We start from the raw sequence: 22980 nt of genomic DNA on the forward strand, positions 1-22980 counted from the left end.
TGGATTTTTCTGTTGAAAATATAGAAATATCCCACATAGTTATGATATTGAGTTATCTAATAGGGATTTTTAAAAAGTGGGCAACTGTTGCAAAAATGAGGTAACTCCTGAACTTAGGCAGTGGTGGTGACAGGACTGTTGGTTGCTCTGTAAATCATTACCTCCAATGACCTTTGCTCCATCATCACTCTCTCAGGCATCCTAGAACTTCACTGAGGACTGAGTGGTGGATTAGGGGTTGTACTTGGGTGCCAAGATCTCACAGGGCAGCAAAAAAAAAAAAAAAACAACTGTGTCCCACTGGGTTTCACAAAGCATATTCCGACCCTGCCATTCACTGTCCCAACATTGGCAGCATACTTGCAGATGTCAATCAAATAGTTTTGAGACCTTTTCCTTTTCTGGTCCTCACAGTGCAGTGGAATCATAAACCACAGAAAAAGGCATTTGTCTGATTTTTCTACTAATTTTGTGGCTATGATCATGCAAGCACCTGCCATGTTCTACTGACATTGCTATCCACTCATTAGTAAAGTGGAAGGGCTTTTCAGCAGCTCTGAGAAGATGTCAAGAGCAGACCACTTAAACAGAATGTTCCTGATACTGTAATTGGGGCAATGTATGGGGCTGACTGTGAAATGTTTGATAGGATGGAAAAGAAGAATGAATAGCTCAGAAGCAGGGTGGATATCCCTTCTCATCTACTCCAGATTCAGTTGAGTAGGATTTTTTTTTTCAGGAGGGGTTGTTTGTTTCTTTTTAATTTCTAGGAATGATCCATGGGGTATTTTGCACTATGGCTATATTTTCTTCACCTGGTCCTGGAAGACATGTCTATGCTATGACTGATGAGTTCTGGCCCCACAGCATCTGGAGAACATGGGGACAAGGCAGCACACTCTGATGAAAGGCAGAATCCGTGCTTCCAGGCCCAGTTCTGCCACTCCGTAGCTAGGGGACTCTGGCGAATATTTTTGACTCCCTGAGCCTGGCTTCTTTGCACCTGGCTATCTAATAGGATTGCTGTAACACTCACATGATGTTAATGTATTGTGTGAAAGTGCTATCAAATTCTCAATCACTGGGCATGTGAAAAGTAGGCCTGGTCATGGTATTTTAACATTCAGTAATTGAAAAAAGATTGTGCACATCTGTGCAAACACGTCATTAGATCAGATACATTAGAGGGGCTTGATACTCTGGGAGACAGGATGTGCACAGGTGTGTGTGGGGGGGTTTGTGTGTGTGTGTGTGTGTGTGTGTGTAAGAGAGAGATCAAAACATTACATTCAATGATTGTTCTTGCTCAGTTGCTCAGTTGTGTCTGACTCTTTGTGACCCCACAGGCTGCAGCACACCAGGCTTTCCTGTCCTTTACTATCTCTGGGGATTTGCTCAAACTCATGTCCATTGAGTTGGTGTTGCCATCCAACCATCTCATCCCCTGTCATCCCCTTCTCCTCCTGCCTTCAATCCTTCCCAGAATCAGGGTCTTTTCCAATGAGTCGGCTCTTCGTATCATGTGGCCAAAGTATTGGACCTTCAGCTTCAGCATCAGTCCTTCAATGAATAGTCAGAACTGATTCTCTTTAGGATTGACTGGCTTGATCTCCTTGCAGTCCAAGGGACTCTCAAGAGTCTTCTCCTGCACCACAGTTTGAAAGCATCAGTTCTTCAGTGCTCAGTCTTATTTATGGTCCAATTCTCACATCTCTGCATGACTACCGGAAAAACCATAGATTTAACTAGATGGACCTATATTGGAAAAGTGATGTCTCTGTTTCTTAATACACAGTCTAGGTTTGTCACAGCTTTTCTTCCAAGGAGCAAGTGTCTTTTAACTTCATGGCTATAGTCACCATCTGCAGTGATTTTGGAGCCCAAGAAAATAAAGTCTGTCATTGTATCCATTCTTTCCCCATCTATTTGCCATGAAGTGATGGAACTGGATGCCACGATCTTAGTTTTGAATGTTGAATTTTAAGTCAGTTTTTTCATTCTCTTCTTTCACCTTCAAGAGGCGCTTTAGTTCCTCTTCATTTTCTGCCATTAAGATGGTGTCATCTGCATATCTGAGGTTATTGATATTTCTCCCAGCAAGCATGATTCCAGCTTGTGCTTCCTCCAGCACAGTACTTTGCATGATGTATTCTCCATATAAGTTAAATAAGCATGGTGACCATATACAGCCTTGACATACTCCTTTCCCAATTTTGAACCAGTCCATTGTTTCATGTCTAGTTCTGTTGCTTCTTGATCTGTATACAGGTTTCACATGAGGCAGGTAAGGTGGTCTGTTATTCCCATCTCTTTAAGAATTTTCCACAGTTTGTTGTACAGCCAAAGGCTTTAGTTTAGTCAATGAAGTAGAAGTAGATGTTTTTTCTGGAATTCCCTTGCTTTTTCTATGATCCAAGAGATTTTGGCAACTTGATCTCTGGTTCCTCTGCTTTTTCTAAATTCAGCTTGTACATCAGGAAGTTCTCAGTTCATGTACTGTTGAAGCTTAGCTTGAAGTATTTTGAGCATCATCTTGCTAGCATGTGAAATGAGTGCAATTGTCCAGTAGTTTGAACATTATTTGGCATTGACCTTCTTTGGGATTGGAATGATAACTGACCTTTTCCATTCCTGTGGCCACTGCTGAATTTTCCAAATTTGCTGGCATACTGAGTGCAGCACTTTAACAGCATCACCTTTTGGGATTTGAAATAGCTCAGCTGGAATTCCATTACTTCCACTAGTTTTGTTCGCAGTAATACTTCATAAGGCCCACTTTGACTTCACATTCCAGGATGTCTGGATCTAGGTAAGTGATCACACTATCGTGGATATCTGGGTCATTAAGATCTTTTTTTTTAAAATAGTTCTTCTGTGTATTCTTGCCACCCCTTCTTAACCTCTTCTGTTTCTCTTAGGTCCATACCATTTCTATCCTTTATTGTGCCCAATGTTATTTTTATTTTGGTCTCTTGCTTATTCACTTCAAGCAACTCCCACCAGCCTTATTGGTTTCATTCCCATTTACTGTTGAAAATCTCTAGGAAAACTTAGAAATAGGGTCATCAACTGATAACACTGGGAATAATTTTTAACTTTTTTAAAATAAGGTTGTAAAATAAAGCAACTTTTCAATAAAATAAAGCAATTTCCACATTGGTAAGCATGAAAGGTGATGGACAAAACTGTCATAAAAACCAACCCGTATCAGTTCTGTTCTTTTTACTTTCATATACGAAAATAGATTTCTGGAGAGAAATGTTGTTGCCATCACAGGCCACCGAAATCACCCTTGTGGGAATTGCTAGGAGTGATGAAGTCCCTTACAGGTTGGATCACTCCACCTTACCAAAGGAAGCATCTTCCAGGCATGTGACAACATCTGGCTGTTGGCCCTGAGCTGAGGCTGAGGTATCTACAGAGTGTTCCCATGAGCACCCATGAGCGTGTTCTGTGTCAGAGAGCCTGACTCAGTGACAATGTTCTGATCTAATCATATCCCTAATAGAAAGCAAATGACAGGGTCCACTTTAGTCCACACTGTGCTTGGGCTTCCCTGGTGGCACAGTGGTAAAGAAACCCCCTGCCAATGCAGGAGACACAGGGTTCGATTCCTGGTTCAGGAAGATCCCCTGGAGGAGGAAATGGCTACCCACTCCAGTATTCTTGCCTGGGAAATCCCATGGACAGAGGAGTCTGGTGGGCTACAGTCCATGGGGTCACGAAGACAAATGACTGAGCATGCATCCAAGTGTTCAGTCTACTTTGGTCTGACACCAGGGCAAGATCATAGGTGGATTCCAAGGGGATGGCTTAAGTGCATGTCAAGAGTATGTGCTCTGGAGTCCGTCTGGTTGTGGTTCTGTTATTGTGGCCCATAGGGTGATTCACTCAAAATCCCTGAGTTTTGGTTTCTGCTGCTGTAGAATATAAGGTGCTGACTCCCATGGATCTGTAAAGAGAGAGAGTTCCTGACCTGTTTGCTGTAGGTGCTCAGTGGGTAGGAGCTGGTTGAGATACTGGTGTTATCCATGGACGTTTTCACTAACTTGTGAGCTCATTGGTGGGGAGTGTGCACGGTTTCACTCTGAGTTACCACCCTGCATTGCCCAGAGCCTTACATATAATAGGGGCTTAAAGTATTTTTGTTGTAAGGAATGAAATAGTGAATGAATGAATATAAATATGGATGCAAATCAGGTAGAAAAGATGACATACTTGACTTTTTCCTGAGAGAAAGAGAGATGTTTGTTTCTAATTACAGACATGTTTCAAAATCCACCTGAAACATACAAATCTTGGGCACCTGAACAAAGACACAAAAGCAAATCTGATCTTTCAAGATTTATGCTCCCTGAGCACAAACATCTATGTTTGCAGCTTTTGTAATGAAAGCAGAAATCCACAGCTCCTGTCAAAGGTGCCCCAGTTTTCAGTCTTGGCGCCCGTCAAGCACCAGCAGCTTCAATACTTCTTGACGTGCACATTGCAAATGCCAATATTGCTTGTTGTCACATTAGCCAATATACAGTCCTCAAAATAAAATCCTCTTGATGTCTGATTACTCTTCTTAAGGACCTCATGCTGATTCATTTCAAACTGTGAATTACCTTTAATTCACAGCTTGAACAGGCTGCCAAATTTTGTTTTCTCTGCTCCCAGGTGGCTGTCCCTGATGTAGTGGAGAACTTCCAAAAATATATTAAGTCCTTAGGAAAAGTTGGCATGCTCTAAGATGCAGGGCATACAAGATGGGTTAAATGCAAGAGCTGGCATATGTCTCAGTCTGAAAGTTGGAATGGCTGCGACCAGTGACAGTCACCAAGATTACCAGTTTACTGGGAGAGCTTAGTTTGGCTTTTGTAAGCCTTAAACTGATTAGTAGTATTTCTAAATTCCAAGTACCAAATCATCTATTCTAGTTAAGAATTAACCTGATTATGAAAATAACAGGAATTTTCCCCTGCCTTGTTACACATTTACTTTGCTCCAGAAATTACATCTAAGTAGAAGACCAATATAGTATACTAATGCATATATATGGAATTAAGTAGAAGATCAAATTAACTATTTAGGAAAGAACATATGAAATTGCTCAAATCTCAAATCAGATTCTCAAAGGAAACATTTTCCATGATGAAAGTTTTTTGTAGAAAGATGGTCAAAATTTTCATGCATGTTTTTTGTGTTTTGGAGTTCTATTGATAAAAAGAATTATTTAAAAATTCATCTAAGAAATTATGTAGCACTTGCTACTGGTCATAGCAAACTAGAAAACATTCTTATAATCTTTCTATTCCCTGTGATAATGAAAGTCTTCATACCATATAGAGAAAAGATGAGAAATAAGGCTCTTTCAGTTAAATCAAGCAACTTTAACCAGATTTGGAATCAACTTCAGCCCTTCAAGTCTGTTTGAAGGTTTTTGCCCAGGTACAAAATGCCAAATTTGGTGACCAAATCCATGACTGCATTAGATTACACGAGGAGGGACAACTCAGTGGGAAAAGAGAAGGCTTTGAGCATGCAAGAGCCTCTTGATGAAAGTCAAAGAGGAGAGTGAAAAAGTTGGCTTAAAGCTCAACATTCAGAAAACTAAGATCATGGCATCTGGTCCCATCACTTCATGACAAATAGATGGGGAAACAGGGGAAACATTGGCTGACTTTATTTTTCTGGACTCCAAAATCATTGCAGATGGTGATTGCAACCATGAAATTAAAAGATGCTTACTCCTTGGAAGGAAAGTTATGACCAACCTAGATAGCATATTAAAAAGCAGAGACATTACTTTGCCAACAAAGGTCTGTCTAGTCAAGGCTATGTATGGTCATGTATGGATGTGAGAGTTGGACTATAAAGAAAGCTGAACACCGAAGATTTGATGCTTTTGAACTGTGGTGTTGGAGAAGACTCTTGAGAGTCCCTTGGACTGCAAGGAGATCCAACCAGTCCATCTGAAAGGAGATCAGTCCTGGGTGTTCACTGGAAGGACTGATGTTGAAGGCGAAACTCCAATACTTTGGCCACCTGATGTGAAGAGCTGACTCATTGGCAAAGACCCTGAAGCTGGGAAAGATTGAGGGCAGGAGAAGTGGACAACAGAGGATGAGATGGTTGGATGGTATCATCGACTCGATGGACATGGGTTCGGGTGGACTCCGGGAGTTGGTGATGGACAGCGAGGCCTGGTGTGCTGTGGTTCATGGGGTCGCAGAGAGTCGAACATGTCTGAGCAACTGAACTGAACTGAGCATGCAAGCTTTCCCATGAAGAGCAATGTAACTTATTTGGCCCTCCTGTATACTCATAGCTAACGTGTCTGTTCAAGATAAACAGTTAGTTTGTCCTCCCACTGAACTGTGTATACTTCATAAGGAGGGATGATATTCTAGTGTCACTTTGCTCATCTGTAAAATGGGAATTATTGGGAACCCCTCCAGGTTGGCATGGACTTTAGCCCACCAGGCTCCTCTCTCCACGGGATTCTCCAGGCAAGAATACTGGAATGGGTAGCCATTTCCTCCTCCAGGGGATCTTCCTGACCCAGGGATCAAACCTGGGCCTCCTGCAATGCAGGCAGATTCTTTACCATCTGAGCCACCAGGGAAGTCCTGCTAAATATAATAGGGTGGTGTATATAAAAGCACCTGGCATGAGACCTGGCACCTCGCCTCACCCATGATCCAGTGATTACTGTCACAGATGTCTACCATTCCTGTGAGAGTGTAACTTCTTTTCCTCCTATCTGGTGTTACATTCAAGAATTTGTCCATGTGGTATGCATAGCTGTCACCCACAGGTAAACTGGCCACAACTAGACTCTCTTTGTCAGGCCTTTCATCAACTGTCTGGGTCCATGGCTGGGAAGCTTTCAGACTTGTAGCTAGTGCCATAAATGAAGAAACTGGTTTCATGGCAAGGAAAGAGCAGACTTATGGTTACATCTACCTTTATGTTGGGCTTTTATGGAAACTATCCAGGAATTCTCAACAGCATGACCTAAAACACAGGAGATACCTGATTAAAAGGGGGTCTGCATGATTTCCAGCTGGACAGAATCCAAATGCAAACAACCAAGGATGACAAAGAAATATCCAAACATCCATATATGGAGCTGCCATCTTCTCACCAGTCCTCACGAAATGAACTAAAGTCAAGGAAAGACTAGAGGGATACTCTTGAGCTCATGGTTGCTGTCTGAAAATGATTTACAGAAAGAATTTGATCTGTCCCTATTCAGGATGGCTCATAAAAGACCAACAAAGTCATGTATTTTGGTGAAGTTACTGCACTGACAAATAATTGACAAGATGATAGAGTCAACTAGATGAAGACATCTAACTCAATGAAGAAAATTCAAGTTTTTTGGATTTGATTTCCATTTTCTCCTCCATTGTTCTTTAATGGCGACATAAAGAAACTAGAAGGTAACCCATTGTCTGGGGTGTCCCTTCAATCTTTGAATCTTTTCCCTGAAATAAATGGGTGCTTTAGAGGCAGGACAGACAGGGTATCACTATAGAACTACACAACTCTACAGCCTGAGAAATACAACTTGACTTTCAATAGCCCATGTTCCACTCTTTTGGGGAAAAGAGACCTTTTTTGAAGGAGGCTAGAAACTCCACTGGATTTAGAAGACCTGAGTGAGGCCTGTTCCAAGACTATAATACAACTCTGACTTAAACAAGCTGAGGGAAATAAAACCTCCTGGGTCTTCTTTCCTCCAGAAATTATTAAGAGTTTACATTCAATGCACTTTGAGATTGAGTTGAATTACTAGAGAGTATAACTGTTTACATTTGAATTGTGACAAGCGTTTGCATGTATACCAGTATGCATATATACACGTTTGTTATTTTGCCTCATGTCCCTCAAGGGGCTCTCTCTCTATACTCTGAAATAAAAATAAATTCCTCCTTGATTTAAACTCGAATCCTCTGAATCCGAGGTCATTGCTTTCCCCCAATGCCATCAGTGTCATGGAGCAAAGACTCAAGCCTGGATCTTGAAACTCTCCCAGTTGCATGCTCTGGCCTCCTGGGAAGTCAGGGTTCCAGATGGAACAGGTAGGATGTCACCACTTAGATGCACAGCCTATAGAAAGCACTGTGTGTCAATGGATCATGCTGGGGTGAGAAGAGCTTCCATTCTCCCAAGGCCAGTGATCCTGTTGCATCACAGAGCCTGGTTAGTTCTGAGCTTGCACTCGGGAAACCCTGTGCTGGTGTTTTCAGTCCTGGTGCTGATCCGAGCAGTCCTTATAAACAACCCAGGCCCAAATGGAAGATCTGCATTTCGTCATTTGGGGAAATGAGGCCAAGATGAGGAAAACAATCAAGTAGGCCAGTAGCAAAGGGACTTTGATTTACAGGGCTCCCATGTCTTCCTACTGCAGTGAGGGCTAGGGGCTTGTCCAGGACATTCGTAAGCCTTAGGAGGGTGTCTCTCCTGCAGAAGGGCTGTCTTGGGGCTGCTTCCCACCAACCTCCAGCCACTAACAGTCTCTCTATATGCAGGATGTTCTCAGATGCCTGGAGGATGATCTTGCCAGAAGGAAAAGCCTAGAAACTTACTTCAAAAGCACAGTGTAGTAAAATAAGGGAGAATGACCATAATGGCTAAGTTGATAATAATTTGGAAGCTAAAAGTGAAAATACTTATTATAGCTCTGATCTGTCCTGTGTTAAACCTATACCCTACCACAAGAAGGTCATTTATTCCAGCTGGAGTCTGACAAACAATGCTTTGTCTTTAGATCAAGCAACTAAAAGAAGAGCAGTTCACTCATTAAACAGACTCAGGGTCTTCCAGCTTTACTGACAATGCCTATAGAGCACATTAGCCCTACTAAATGCACTGTATACCCAGTGCTACCGTCTGGAGATGCAGCCTCTAGCTATAAACCACAATTGACAAGTTTATTTCTGTTAGTTACAAACTACTGAAATACTGCATTTTCTGGTCTATATGTAAATCAGCATATTTCACAGCCGGAGCCTAAAACTCTTGCTTTAGGAGCAGAATCATTTTACAATGGAAAAAATATTCTTATATGTTTTCATGTTGGGAAACCTGCACTGATTTCCTGAATGCTTGACTGCGTGGTTTTTTTTTGTTTGTTTGTTTGTTTGTTTGTTTGTTTTTTGTGTGTGTGTGTGTGTGTGTGTGTGTGTGTGAATTATATTGGCTTTGGAATAAGAGTGGAGCAAGTTAGGAGTAGAGGTAAGGAGAATAAGGTTTATTGTCTACTAGGATAACAAGCGGGAGGTCAACGCAAAATGATGACTGGAAAAGCTGGAATGAACAATATCAAAGATGATTTTGGGACTTCCCTGGTGGTCCAATGGTTAAGAATCCATCTTCCAATGCAGGGGACCTAGGTTTGACCCTTAGTTGGGGAACTAAGATCCCACCTGCCATGGGGCAACTAAGCTTGTGTACCACAACTACTAAGTCCATGCGATTTGGAGCCTGTAAGCCACAACTTGAGAGAAATTCAAGCACCACAACAAGGACCCAACACATCCAAAAAAAAAAAAAAAAAAGATTTCAATTACCACATTTTCATGTAATTTGGCCCTTAAATCAAGGTTATAGTTTTATTTTACCCTTGTCTCTTTCTTTTTCCCTGGATTCTTTAAATGGAGAATTCTTGGGTATTGAAATGGAACCTTGACTTATAAGGCACAGATCAGGCCAGAAAACCAAATAAGAGGACTGATGATGAGGTCAGCGTTTTGAGGAATTTAGTACTAAACAACCAAGACCATGGAAATGCCACTGACTTTCTCAGAGCCTTGGTCTATTTGGGAGTCATTCCCAGTTGCTTTATGCAATTATTCGTGATCTTCCAAAAGGTGAGCAATTCACTTCAAGTGTGCCATTAGGCCACTCAAATGACATACATTATTTCATTTTGAAAATTTTCAAGTATGTGACTCTTACTCACACAGAAAAGTTGGCTTCCATTTTCTATTATTAGGAATAAAAGAAGTTGTGAGAGAACTACTCCCTTGATACACTCTTGGACAAATGGATATTACAAAATCTACAATAGTTAATCTGAGGAAATTGGTTTCTCCAGGCCCCTCCTTCAATGAACATTAATAAAAAATGAAGACAGCGTGGAGTGAATTGCAGGGCCCTGGCTTCTGAACTTCAACCTAGTATCATGCAATCTCTTATTCCATCTCTTGCTGGCTGCCCTTGTTTATCTTTAATATACAGTCACCAGATGACCTGTGAACAGCGAGGTCCCAGGCTGACTGCCCAGAACAATGCACTCAAGCCCTCATGTTCAGTCACGGCTACTTAGGCGGCTTCTTTCTCCATCCTAGTCAGTGGTGGCCAAATGTTACATATAAAGATGTCTGTGGCTGGAGTGACACAATGCTCAAACAACTAGACAACTGAAGAATCACAGTTCAAACAACTCAAATAGCTCAAAGAACTCAAGAATCACAGTTATTTTTGACCCAGCTTGTATCTACAATGCTAGAGAGCCTAATGGTGATTTCATTCATTTTGGCTGTTATTGGCTTATTGTGGGAAGTCTCATTCTCCCCTCTAATCACACTCCACATTGTTAAGAGGCAAGTTTCCTGTTTTCAAGGAGCAGCAGAGAGAACAAGATTTGCTCAGCACCAAAGCACACTTTCCTTGCCAAATGCCCCTGAAGATGCTTGTTTCAGAAACCTGAATACTTGGGACTTGAACAGTACTCACTTTGTAGACGCTCTGCTGGTCGGGTCACTCCACTCTGAAAAGAAAGTGCACAGACATTTACCATCCATGTTTTCTACTGTCAAATAATTCTGAACAATATTGGTCTTGAACATGCAGCCCTTCCAGTTATACTTTACACAGAATCCTGCCATGAACAACAGATGAATTAAAAAGGAAACCAATTGGATATATCACAATGTGACTTTTTCTTGTTGTTATTTCATGGTTTCATGATATTAGGTAGGAAAGAGAAGAAAGTGAGGGAGGAGAGGAGATAATGGCTTTGGCCAAGGAAGATTTTTTTCAAAACACTTACTTTGTAAGGCAAATCCTGGAGTCAGATGTTGGGATTCCTATAAGGAAGAACATAGACAATACAAACATTAGTTAAATGATACAAAGGAAACAAAAGGTCTATTTGTTATTGCTGAAGATATAACTTGACTAATGTTGGCAAATAGGAAACCACTGTTAAGGAGTCCATTAATTAGGCTACTGTCTGTGGCTCTACTTAAAGGATAGACATTTGCCAGCTAAACCTGCTACAACTTGACCACAAGTGCCATTTTATCAGAATTACACATAAGACTGGTATCTGTTTGGAAAAGTGTGCAATGTGGGAACAAATGACCCATGTGTGTGAGAATCAAATGTATAATTTCTCACTTAGCTAGGCAACGATGCCTCTCTGGAAGTAAAGGGGACTCGTTTCAAACAAAGGATCATGACTTTGGTAGAGGTATAAATAACACTGTAATTAATAGACTGGTTCAATTGTTCCATTTTATAGAAACAACTCCAATTTTCCACCTTGACGGTGACACATATGCAATAGATGTCTCTTATTTTTACAAGAAGAGTGTTCTTAAAACTTCATTGCAAAATCACAGATGTATAGGGAGCAATTCCAACTACACGAGTGGAGCGCGTGATCTAAAGAGATTTCAATTTTACTTGAAAGTCACCCTCAATGTGACTTATAAGTGTGTTAAGAAATCCGGATTTGCACACATCAGGCCTTCTGGGAGCATGGACACATGTGTGGAGGAAGGAGGGAATTTCAAAGGCAAAGTAAGTCTTTCCAACCAGAGACCATGAATTCAAATAAATACAAGAATTAGTTTTATCAAGAACATATACACACGCACACATAGACACACAAATATGTCTACATAACTGACTCACTTTGCTGTTCATATAAAACTAACACAACATTGTAAATCAACTATAATTCAAATAAGAAATTATTTACAAGAATTATATCAATCTTCTGTAAATAATCTATTCTTTAAGCTTAATCTTACCACCCTATAGAGTAAAAATAAGATCACAGCATACTGCTATGTAAGAGAAGTGAGCTAGAATGATGATGATGTTGTGTTTAAATTGAAAGTGAGTTTTCCAATCTATGTAGCATGATTCTATTACCCAAGACACTTATCTTCTGGCATGATCACCACACCAGAAGATGAGCAGAAACTCCACAAGACATGGGAAAGGCCTCTCAAGCAAAGGGCTGACACTAAGTCCAGGTAGTTTGCTGCTCAAAGGCTTCTCCACCCCACACTGCCATCCTTTCCCCAGTCTGCTAGACAACTGACTTTTGACTAAAGACCCTAACAGGCTTCACCATTTGATTCCCACCCCTTAGCAAATTATACATGGTGAGGAAGGGGAAACATTTCTAAAAACACAGCCACTAGAAACATTGAGATGTGAAACCTGACAGCACAGGGGACCAAAGCAAATGACATAGCACAGTCAGAACTGAAAATACACCAGAGTCTATGGCCATTTAATACACAGGCAAGTATTCCTAGCCACGCCAATAGCTCCTGAGGACACAATTACAGCATAGTATAATATTACTTGGACTTCCCTGGTGGCTCAGATGGTAAAGAATCTGCCTGCAATGCAGGAGACCTGGGTTCGATCCCTGGGCTGGGAAGATGCCCTCGAGGAGGACATTGCAACCCGCTCCAGTATTCTTGCCTGGAGAATCCCATGGACAGAGGGGTTTGGTGGGCTACAGTCCATGGGGTCGCAAAGAGTCAGACACAACTGAGTGACAAAGCACATAATATTACAGCATGCTACAATAACTAAGGGCTTTCCTTGTGGCTCAGTTGGTAAAGAATCCGCCTGCAATGCGGAAGACCTGGGTTCAACCCCTGGATTGGGAAGATCCCCTGGAGAAAGGGAAGGCTACCCACTCCAGTATTCTGGCCTGGATAATTCCATGGACTTTATAGTCCATGGGGTTGCAAACAGTCGGACATGACTCAGCAACTGAACTGAACTGACAGATGGAAGGATAGCCTTTTGTTATCCAAGAATTTCAGTTATCCAGAGCATCACATTTCCCAGAGTGCCAAACAAATGAGGAGCTAATCATTTGTCCATAACTATATGCTCATTATTTTTAAAAAAGATTTCATTACAATTGTATAGGACAAGTTTGGTCTTGCATAGCTTCAGGGATCAAACAACAACATTCAGAGTCAAATAAATGATATCTCTGATTATGGCCAGCCTTTGTACTGCTCCCAGAAATCTGGATTGAGTTTTTACCCTTCATCTATGTATCACGGACATCAGACCCAAACAGTCAGTTGTTCGAGGCTTCAGAGCAGTGATGCATGAAACAAATTGGAGGGTTATATTTTTGAGTGAATTTGAGTCAACTGTGTTATGTATTCTTGATACAGTTTTTAATGTTTAGCTGGGTAAGACTGTTTCAAACCAGAATTCCAAACCAATGAAACATCTTTAGATATTACCCAAGTTCCTTTGCATACATACCCAATCCTGACTGAAAAATAGCTTGGTCGTGGGAAGAATTTGCATTGTTCATACAGCAATTGTTGATGCACATCATACAATTCTTTTTAAATGTCTGACTTTGATCTGTGCATTTCTTGCATGGACATGTCACACAGATAATTTTAGGAGTAGAATATAACAATGCCAAAATGTTTTCACAACCTTATGTCAGGCTATTTTAAATAATAGCCTTAATCATAAAATCAGAGACTCCTGTAGGATTTAGATTCTAGAGCAGGGGTTGGCAAACCTCTCATATAAAGGACCAGTTAGTAAATATTTTAGGCTTTGAGGGGACTATATTCTCTGTCATAACTATCTAACCCTGCCATTGTAGTATGATAGCAGTCATAGATAAGACGTTCTTGAATTGATGTGGTTAGATTCCATGAAAGCTTGATTTATAGACACTGAAATTTGAGTTTCATATCACTCATAGCATCTCATAGCATTCATATTACTAGTAATTTTCATATTCTTTTTCTTTGGAAAATCTTAACCATTTAAAAATCTAAAAAGCCATGAGCTGTCATTTGCCAACTTCTGTCTAAAGGGACTTTCCCCAGGGGACATTACTAGTTCCCTCAATGTAGCTTAGAGTTTTTCCATTTTCCATCTGAAAATGTGGCATTTCAATTTGAGATGGATAAGTAAATTTCACTAAGTTGAGGATTTTCAAGTGTATTGGTTTTTGTAAGTTTATAGAATCATAGATTATCTGGCCTGAAAAATCCACTGGGATTACACATAGCACACATGTTCATGCACGCACACGAACACAGTACAAATGAGGAAACTGATGCTTAGAAGAACTTGAACAGAACCACACAGCCAGCAAATGGCAGAACCAGGATTAAGAACAGCCAGGTCTGCAGCTCCTAAGACCCTTTCCTCCATGAAAGCTCTGTAGTGAAAGGAAGAAATGGATGCTTTCTGAGAGGGTGGTGTGACCTAGGCCTGGTGCAAGCACAAGGAAAGAACCAGCAACCCAGGCACACATATTTGCTGGGGAACACCCGTGTTTTGGAAGATGGGATCTGAACCGGTGCATCTATAAACTGGTATGATAAACATATCACTAAGACACCCAGAACTAAAGACAGGCTCACTCATTTATTAGCTGAGTGATTCTGAGCACATTACTTGACTGTGTGCCTCAGCTTTCTCCTCTGTAAACTAGGGATAGTCAAATTCAATATAGTGCATGTGTACATGTACATGCTAAATCACTTCAGCAGTGTCTGACTCTTTTGCAAACCATGGACTGTAGCCCAACAGGCTCCTCTGTCCATGGAATTTCCCAGGCAAGAATATTAAGAGTGCATAGCCACTCCCTTCTCCAGGGGATCTTCCTGATCTAGGGATTGAACCTGGTCTCCTGAACTGCCAGTGGATTCTTTACCACTGAGCCACCAGGAAATCCATCAGTATAGTGAGGATTGAATTATTTACTATGTAGTCAGTGCTCAGAACCAAGTGAGGCACACAATATGCTCTGTTCATGTTGCTATTATTATTTAAAATGTACTTTTCTTTCAAATCAACATTTTGGCAGGAATCAAGGGAAACAAAAGAGTGGGTGGGTAGCCATACTGGTTTCACCATTTTATCCCATTTACATCTACCTTTATCATGGGGTTGATGGTAGCACAGATAATTGACAGAAAATGCAGATCAGGCCTGATTCCAAATTTTGCACTTACTATAAAAGCCCATTTCAACAACCAGTTCTATTGTAAACACTTGCAAATGTCAAAATTGCGACTTGCACAAATTATCTGCAACATTGGAAAATTACAGCTGAAAACACTGCAATCACTGTACAAGCGTTGGATTCAACACCTGAATTGATCGCTTGGCTGCGATGCCAGGAAGGAGGATATCAAACCCAGGGCAGCCTGACCATGGAAAGTTGGACTTCAGGAAGGAATGATACACCCCAGACCCTGCTCACTTAGTTCTGATCCCTTTCAAAGGTGGAAGGGGATGATTAAATGCAGTTTAGGCCAATGTTGCTCTCAAAACAGTGACTCTAAAATTAAAGGATGTGATTGGGTTTCTCTTACAAATAAAGTCCAATATCCTCGGTTGGCATTCAAGGCCTTTCCCAGAGATTCACTTATGTGCCTGGGATTCACTTGAAACCATAATAGTCTACATCCCACTGTGATCTCTCTAGGTGCCTTGCTCTCCTGTTCTGCACGGAGCGTCCTTCTCTTGGGCCCTTCTCCACCTGTCAAAGTTGTAAGCAGCTTCCAGGTGATGTCACCTCTAAGCACTTGGTCACCGCCCGAGGGAGTATGAGATCCTTCTCAGGGCCTTTATTCTCTATGAAGGCACATGCTATATTGCTTTGTCATTTCATGTTTTTCTTCATCCCTAACTTTACTGTATGTCCTCGGTAAGTGGTTTCTGAATAAATGGAGATGGATGGATGGACAGATGGGTGGATGGGTGGGTAGATGAATAGGTAGATGGATGGATGAGTGGGTGGATGGATGGGTGGGTGGATGGATAGATGGGTGGGTGGATGGAAGGGTGGGTGGATGGATGGATGAATGGGTAAATAGATAGGTGGATGGATGCATGGATGGGTGGGTAGGTGGATGGGTGAATGGCTGGATGGGTGGGTAGATGAATAGATGAGTGGATGGATGGATGGATAGATGGCTAATTGGATGGGAGAAAGGAAAATGTTATTTTTTCTTTGAAAATGTGTTATTGGAATATCCACATCTACTCAGGCATTTTAAAAAATAATGGTGAGAAAAAATTCTTACTGAGAGCAAGTGAGGAAAAAATTTATATGAAACACTTGACATATATGTTTCATATGTTTCATTTATATGAAACACTTGACAGTTCTACACTAGAACTGTAGGAGAAAAGGTTCTGTCAATACGATTTGTTGGTATGTGAAAATTTATCTGCTTGTGAGCGAGGATTAGAAGTGATACATGAAAGTGAAAACTGATCCATTAGGCTGAAGAGTACTGGGATTTTTAATTAAAACAATCTGGGATGTTGTTCCATCATCTATTGGGTCTTTCTTAAGGGGTGAGTTCACTCCTCTCTCTGGTCCATCAGCTCTGGGGACAGTAGCTCGGCCAGTGGTGGTGCTCTAGGAATAATGACCTACAAGCCTGCATCTGGTGGACATTGTCTTAAAGATGCTCTTTCAATAAATATGCTATTTGTATTAACATCCTGAGGGACATGAAAGAGTCTAGATTTTATGGTGGTAGAACACCAAGGCCATTTCTGTTTTTAAGATTCCAATGGGAAGATTAGTATAACTGACATCATAGCAAGGGAAATGGAGCAAGAAGATCACTGACCTGTCCTGGGATGGAAAGTGTGCTCTGCTCAGAATTTCCGGGAGTATGCATGGCAGTGAGAGGAGTAGGCCAGGGATGGGTCATCTCCTGATGAGGAAAAACAAAGCAACTTTATTCACAGGAACTTCAAAAAATGAAACACTTTCTTGGCACTAAACATGGTAGGCCCTTTCTATATACTTACTGACTTAACTGGCTTAAATTTTTTCGGGGGAACTTAAAGTCATTTGGTCCATTCCCCTGCTCCACACTGCTGCTTAAAGCCTATCTTTGAGACAAAGGGCCATTCCACATCCACTTGTACATTGCCAGTGATGGGGAGCTCACTACTATTCAAAGCAGCCAGTCTCATGTTCAGATAGCCTGATCACATTATTCTTTCCAGCCGGGAACTAAAAATCTGTCTCCTGAGAAGTTCTACCTCGGGATTGCCCTTTGGAGCCACACAGAACACATCATTTCTTCTTTCTCCTGACAAGCTGTTGGAAGACAGCTTGGTGCCATCTTTTCTCCAGTTGGAGACATTGGAAACTTGTTCATTCATTGATAGGGAACCTTCAACTTCTCTTCTAATGCCTGAATTCTGCATTCTGTCAACTATCTCAGGTGCTCCCAGGAGGGACTCAGGACTACCTGGGGCTCTTCTGACTCATGGTCTCCTGTTTCAGATGTGATCTTCCAGCTCAGAGAAGGGCAGCACGATCACCACCCTCATCCTGGATGCTCTGATACTCATTTCTCTAACTGTTAGTGACAAGTTTAGGACCATGCTATTGACACAGTGTGTTTGTGAGCTGAAGTCTTAATGTTGGCACGGCCCCTGCCAGCACTCTCCACTAGCAGAGAGGGTACCTCCTCAGTTCTTTTAGACACTCGCTTTGAGAAGAGGTGCTGTTCAAATCTTGCTGGAGTCTTAGGACTCGTGGTACTTCCCCGAATAGTGAGGATAATTAAATCACAAGCTGGATATGCTAGGAGAGATGACAAAGTTTGTGAAGCTGGACGGTGCCAGCCTATGCTGAATTCATCAAACATTTTGGTATATGGACATTAAATCTAAAAATCAATGTAACGATGGAAATAAAGGCAAACTTGGGAGGAGGGGATCAAAGCTTATGAAAGGCCTTTTTAATGAGTCAGTTACATAATACTTTTCCCCAATCTTTATGGGTAACATAATTAGTCATTTCAAAGGTAATATTAATAAGAACTCTCAGGTAGCACTAAAGCATGTTTTTTTTCCCCCTTCTATAATTATCCAGTTCAAAAAGAGTCTTTGATGTTTGAAGAGTTGTAATGCAAGGAGATACTTCACAGATTCATTCACAGTGGAACCGCTGAAGCAGAATTTGTAAGTATGATTCAGAGGAGCCCTGACACAGATTGGATTCTACCTGGCACTATTTAAAAGGAGGCGGTAAGTACATTAAAAATGCATACCAGATTTAGAGGGGATGCTTAACCTACTTAAAAGATAGACTATTTCCAAGTGTTTTCGAGTTGTGCATTTGTATGCAGTTGATAACATTCATGACAAATGCTACTTATGTATTCATCAAAACTGGTCCAAAGTAACTATACACGACAACAGCTTCAAGCTGAATTCTAGTTACTCTGTGTCTTTAAAATACACAATGATTTCTTTGAAAATTTAGATAGTGTTTCCTGAGTAAGACTGGTCTTCTCCAATATTAGTCTCATAATTTAAAAGGCACAGGTCCTACTGAGACAGTAAGCCCCAGCTTGGGATAGGAGTATTGTTTCTTCAGCAACCGGGGAGAAAGCTTTGATCAATGAGAAACTTAGTTATCCATCCCTTTCCACCACTGGCTTTAGAGGGTTTATTCAAAGGTATTTCAGACACCTAGATGGATGACTCACTTCTTGAAGGTGTACCTTCTCCCTCAGGTCTGCTATATTTACTTAGTGGCAGAATTTGATCCTGAATTACTGTTAGAGTGTATTTCTCTGCTGGCCAATCCACATGAAGCTACATATACTTGCACATTTTCAATGACGACTGAGTCACTGAAATCGTGAGCTTTCATGAAACGGCAAGCTGGCTCCATGGTACCATCGATGCATTTGATTACGACAGGGAGGAGGCAGCTTAAAGGAATATAATTTCCTGAAAGACTATCTTCAGCAAGGAACCTTGGCACAAGCTCTTCTGCTTCTCAAAATGAGTTAGACCTAGAACGTGTACGAAGCTCACAGCAGGTTTTTCATTGTTATTCTTTTCATTCACACTTGAAGGATATTAATCTATTTTTATGGTCTTGTTATTCCCAAGATAAGAACATACACACCTCCTTATCCAACTGTAGTAATCTGCCTGTTCTTCACGCGGGAATGAGCACCTGCTCCAAAGTGTTGCCAAAGCTTTGACAACATGCTCCAGGGCTGAGCACCTGTACTCAATACCAAGCATCACTGCTCCGTTAACCACAAAAATTACACACACACACACACACACACGTGAGATTGGTCTGAAACTCCATCTCTAGGCTCCTTTGATCCTCCCTGAGAAAGACAAAGCAGGGATTCATCCCTGCACTAGGCCATCAATGTAGTGGAGGTTCTGAGAGGTGGGGCCTCACACTGGCCAGAAGTGATTGCTGGGGACCAGGTCCATGGCACACACTCTTTCCAAGACAGTAGATGCATCTCCCCTTTGTGAGGTCAACTTTGGTTTATGGAGAAAGGACTAAGCAAGCAATGCTGTTTTATTTTTTAGTACTTCACAAGCAATAGGGAATTCTATGCAATTTCTAAAAATAAGTCAGAGTGCTTACCCTCCTGTGATCTGAAGACTCCCTAGTCAAACCCAGAAGAAATCAGAAAAAGGCCCATTTTCCACTAGCAATTATTTTCCAACCAGATCCTCCAGCACTAGGACTTGAGCAAATCCAAAACAGCTTGTGGGGAGCCTTGCTTTGCCGGACTTAGAAACAGAAGCTGGGTGCCCCACTCTCCGAGGGGCAGAAATAGTCAGAATTCCAGACCCTGCTGGTCTCAGTTATGTCCCAGATTCATCCAACACACAGCTGGCTGTTTTTTCAAGTGTCTACTATGTTGGCCAAGCCTTATCTCATTCACCTTTCTATCTCTAGTGCCTAGTACATAGTAACTGGCTATTGTGAGATATTACTATTAGTCTCTGAAGTTTCTATGTGTGAATTATCATTATTATTAACAATAACAAGAATATCAAGATTTACCTAGCCATTACAGTGTGCCAAAGCTCCTTTCTCCTGGGTCCTGGTGTGTACAAGGTTTTTTTTGTGCCCTTCATGGCAAATAGATGGGGAATGGAAACAGTGACAGACTTTATTTTCTTCAGCTCCAAAATCACTGCAGATGGTGACTGCAGCCAAAAAATTAAAAGATGCTTGCTCCTTGGAAGAAAAGCTATGACAAACTAGACAGCATATTACAAAGCAGAGACATTACTTTGCTGACAAAGGTTGGTCTAGTCAAAACTATGGTTTTTCCAGTGGTCATGTATGGATGTGAGAGTTGGACCATAAAGAAAGCTGAGTGCTGAAGAATTGACACTTTTGAACTGTGGTGTTGGAGAAGGCTCTGGAGAGTTCCTTGGATTGCAAGGAGATCAAATCAGTCCATCCTAAAGGAAATCAGTCCTGAATATTCATTGGAAGGACTGATGCTGAAGCTCCAATACTTTGGCCACCTGATGTGAAGACCTGACTCATTAGAAAAGATCCTGATGCTGGGAAAGACTGAAGGCAGGAGGACAAGGGGATCTCAGAGGACTACGAGATGGTTGGATGGCATCACTGACTCAATGAACATAAGTTTGAGCAAGCTCCAGGAGATGGTGAAGGACAGGGAAACCTGGCATGCTGCAGTCCATGGGGTGGCAAAGAGTTGGACAGGACTGAGCAACCGAATAACCACAACAAGTATGTCAGGCACTTAGTTCCCACAGTTGGCCTTTCTGTACCATAAACTATAGAGGCAGTGATTAGCATCATATTCATTGGGCAGGTGAGGAAACAGATGCAAAGAATTCCTTTTGATTGATTCCCTGCCTTTTGTTCTACTAACTTATACTCTTATGTACCAGTCACCAGGATCCAGAAAGCATTAAAAGTCAAAGTTCTTCCACAAAGAGGTCACTCTGCTTGACATACTAAGCTGTCAGGGAAGAGTTTGCTGTGTGAGGTCCTGGGAAAGGCTCTGGGGAGTGCAAGTGAAGGCAAGGGGAGCAGTGTGTGTGCACATACATGTGTGTCTCAGTTCAGTTCAGTCGCTCAGCCATGTCTGACTCTTTGTGTCTCATGTGTGTCTATGTGTGTGTAAATAATGACAATAATGATGATGACTTACATTGGGGCTTTGGTTGAAATGAACGCTTTCAGAAAAATTATCTCCTTCAATCAATAACTTAAACATATAGAATGCCTGCTTATCAAAATTGCAGGTGACAGTAAACTGTGAGCATTCAAAATTCAGAAAGATCCTGCAAAACTGGCCTGAAGTCAATGAGATGAATTTTAACAGAGGTAGATGAAAACTGCAATTATATCTCACAAACCAAGTATAAAACTGTAAAATGAGAAAAACTTGGCTGTAATTCATGGGCTAAAACCCCAAAGATTTTAGTTTAACCTTAAGTCAATTTGAGGGATTTGGCAGTCAAAAGAACCAATGCCAGCTCAGGTGATATGTAGGTTAGCATGATGCCCATAATGTGGAAAGTAACTGTTGGTTATACCATAACAATACATTGTACAAGACAGAGTTTACCATCCTAGATGCCCCATAACAGCAGGGGCACTGGAATACTGCAAGCTCTTAAAAGGGACCATCAGAGCTTTGAAAGCTCATCACACTTACGAATGTCCTTCAAGACAACGAGGTAAGTTTAGTCTACAGGAAAGGGAAGTTGAGAGAAGGTCTGAGTGGTGCATTCAGACACCTGAAGCATGGTCACACAGAAGAGATCTGGAACCCACCCTGTGGACCAAGAGGTTAGGACCAGCCCTATGGATCGAAGTTACCAGGGAAATAATTTTAGCTGTAACTAAGGAAGAATTTCCAATCAGGTGAGCTTTCCAACCACAGAGCCTACTCCTTCAGAAGGCAATGAGTGACCCATCTCTAAAGGCAAGACAGTCCCTGCCTAGGGTACCAGAAAAGGGATTCCTAGAAAGTTGGGGGGCCGGGTGGGGTTCATGGACTAACTGCATTGCTTTATATAATTGTGGGATTCTATTTTTTCTCTCTGTAAAAGCAATGATATTGATGAGATGATACAAAACAATCTGGAGCAGTAGGATCTTTTACATGACATGTAAACATGACTGACCAAACTGGCTAAGGAAATTCATCACAGTCTTGGGGGCAGTGGGTAAGTGCTGGGGGAGCCTACTATCTCACAGGAGACAGCAAACAACCCAATTCATCTGATTATTTGCTCAGCTCTAGGGAAGTCCGGAGACGGCAATGACACCCCACTCCAGTACTCTTGCCTTGAAAATCCCATGGATGGAGGATTCTGGTAGTCTTCAGTCCATGGGGTCGCTAAGAGTCGGACACGACTGAGCGACTTCACTTTCATTTTTCACTTTCATGCACTGGAGAAGGAAATGGCAACTCACTCCAGTGTTCTTGCCTGGAGAATCCCAGGGACAGGGGAGCCTGGTGGGCTGCCCTCTATGGGGTCGCACAGAGTCGGACACGACTGAAGTGACTTAGCAGTAGCAGTAGCAGGGAAGTCCACCACCCTTATGGCAGAAAGTGAAGATGAACTAAAAAGCCTCTTGATGAAAGTGAAAGAGGAGAGTGAAAAAGTTGGCTTAAAGCTCAACATTAAGAAAACTAAGATCATGGCATCTGGTCCCATCACTTCATGGGAAGTAGACAGGGAGACAGTGGAAACAGTGTCAAGACTTTATTTTTGGGGGCTCCAAAATCACTGCAGATGGTGACTGCAGCCATGAAATGAAAAGACACTTACTCCTGGGAAGGAAAGTTATGACCAACCTATATAGCATATTAAAAAGCAGAGACATTACTTTGCCAACAAAGGTCCATCTAGTCAAGGCTATGATTTTCCCAG

At 41.6% G+C, this 22980-nt stretch overlaps 1 protein-coding gene across 1 annotated transcript in view; it reads right to left on the reverse strand.

Annotated features, from left to right (window-relative positions):
• The window catches only part of AFF2 (ALF transcription elongation factor 2), a 526427-nt gene that overhangs the window by 156439 nt on the left and 347008 nt on the right, over window positions 1-22980 (reverse strand). The window contains exons 5-7 of the mRNA XM_065915233.1: window positions 16893-16979; window positions 11048-11084; window positions 10732-10765 (exon numbers count right to left, since the gene is read on the reverse strand). Of these exons, the coding sequence (XP_065771305.1) occupies window positions 10732-10765; window positions 11048-11084; window positions 16893-16979 (158 nt within the window). The remainder of the gene's footprint in view (window positions 1-10731; window positions 10766-11047; window positions 11085-16892; window positions 16980-22980) is intronic.

This window comes from Muntiacus reevesi, chromosome X, assembly GCF_963930625.1.
Source record: "Muntiacus reevesi chromosome X, mMunRee1.1, whole genome shotgun sequence".
NCBI classification, from domain to species: domain Eukaryota; kingdom Metazoa; phylum Chordata; class Mammalia; order Artiodactyla; family Cervidae; genus Muntiacus; species Muntiacus reevesi.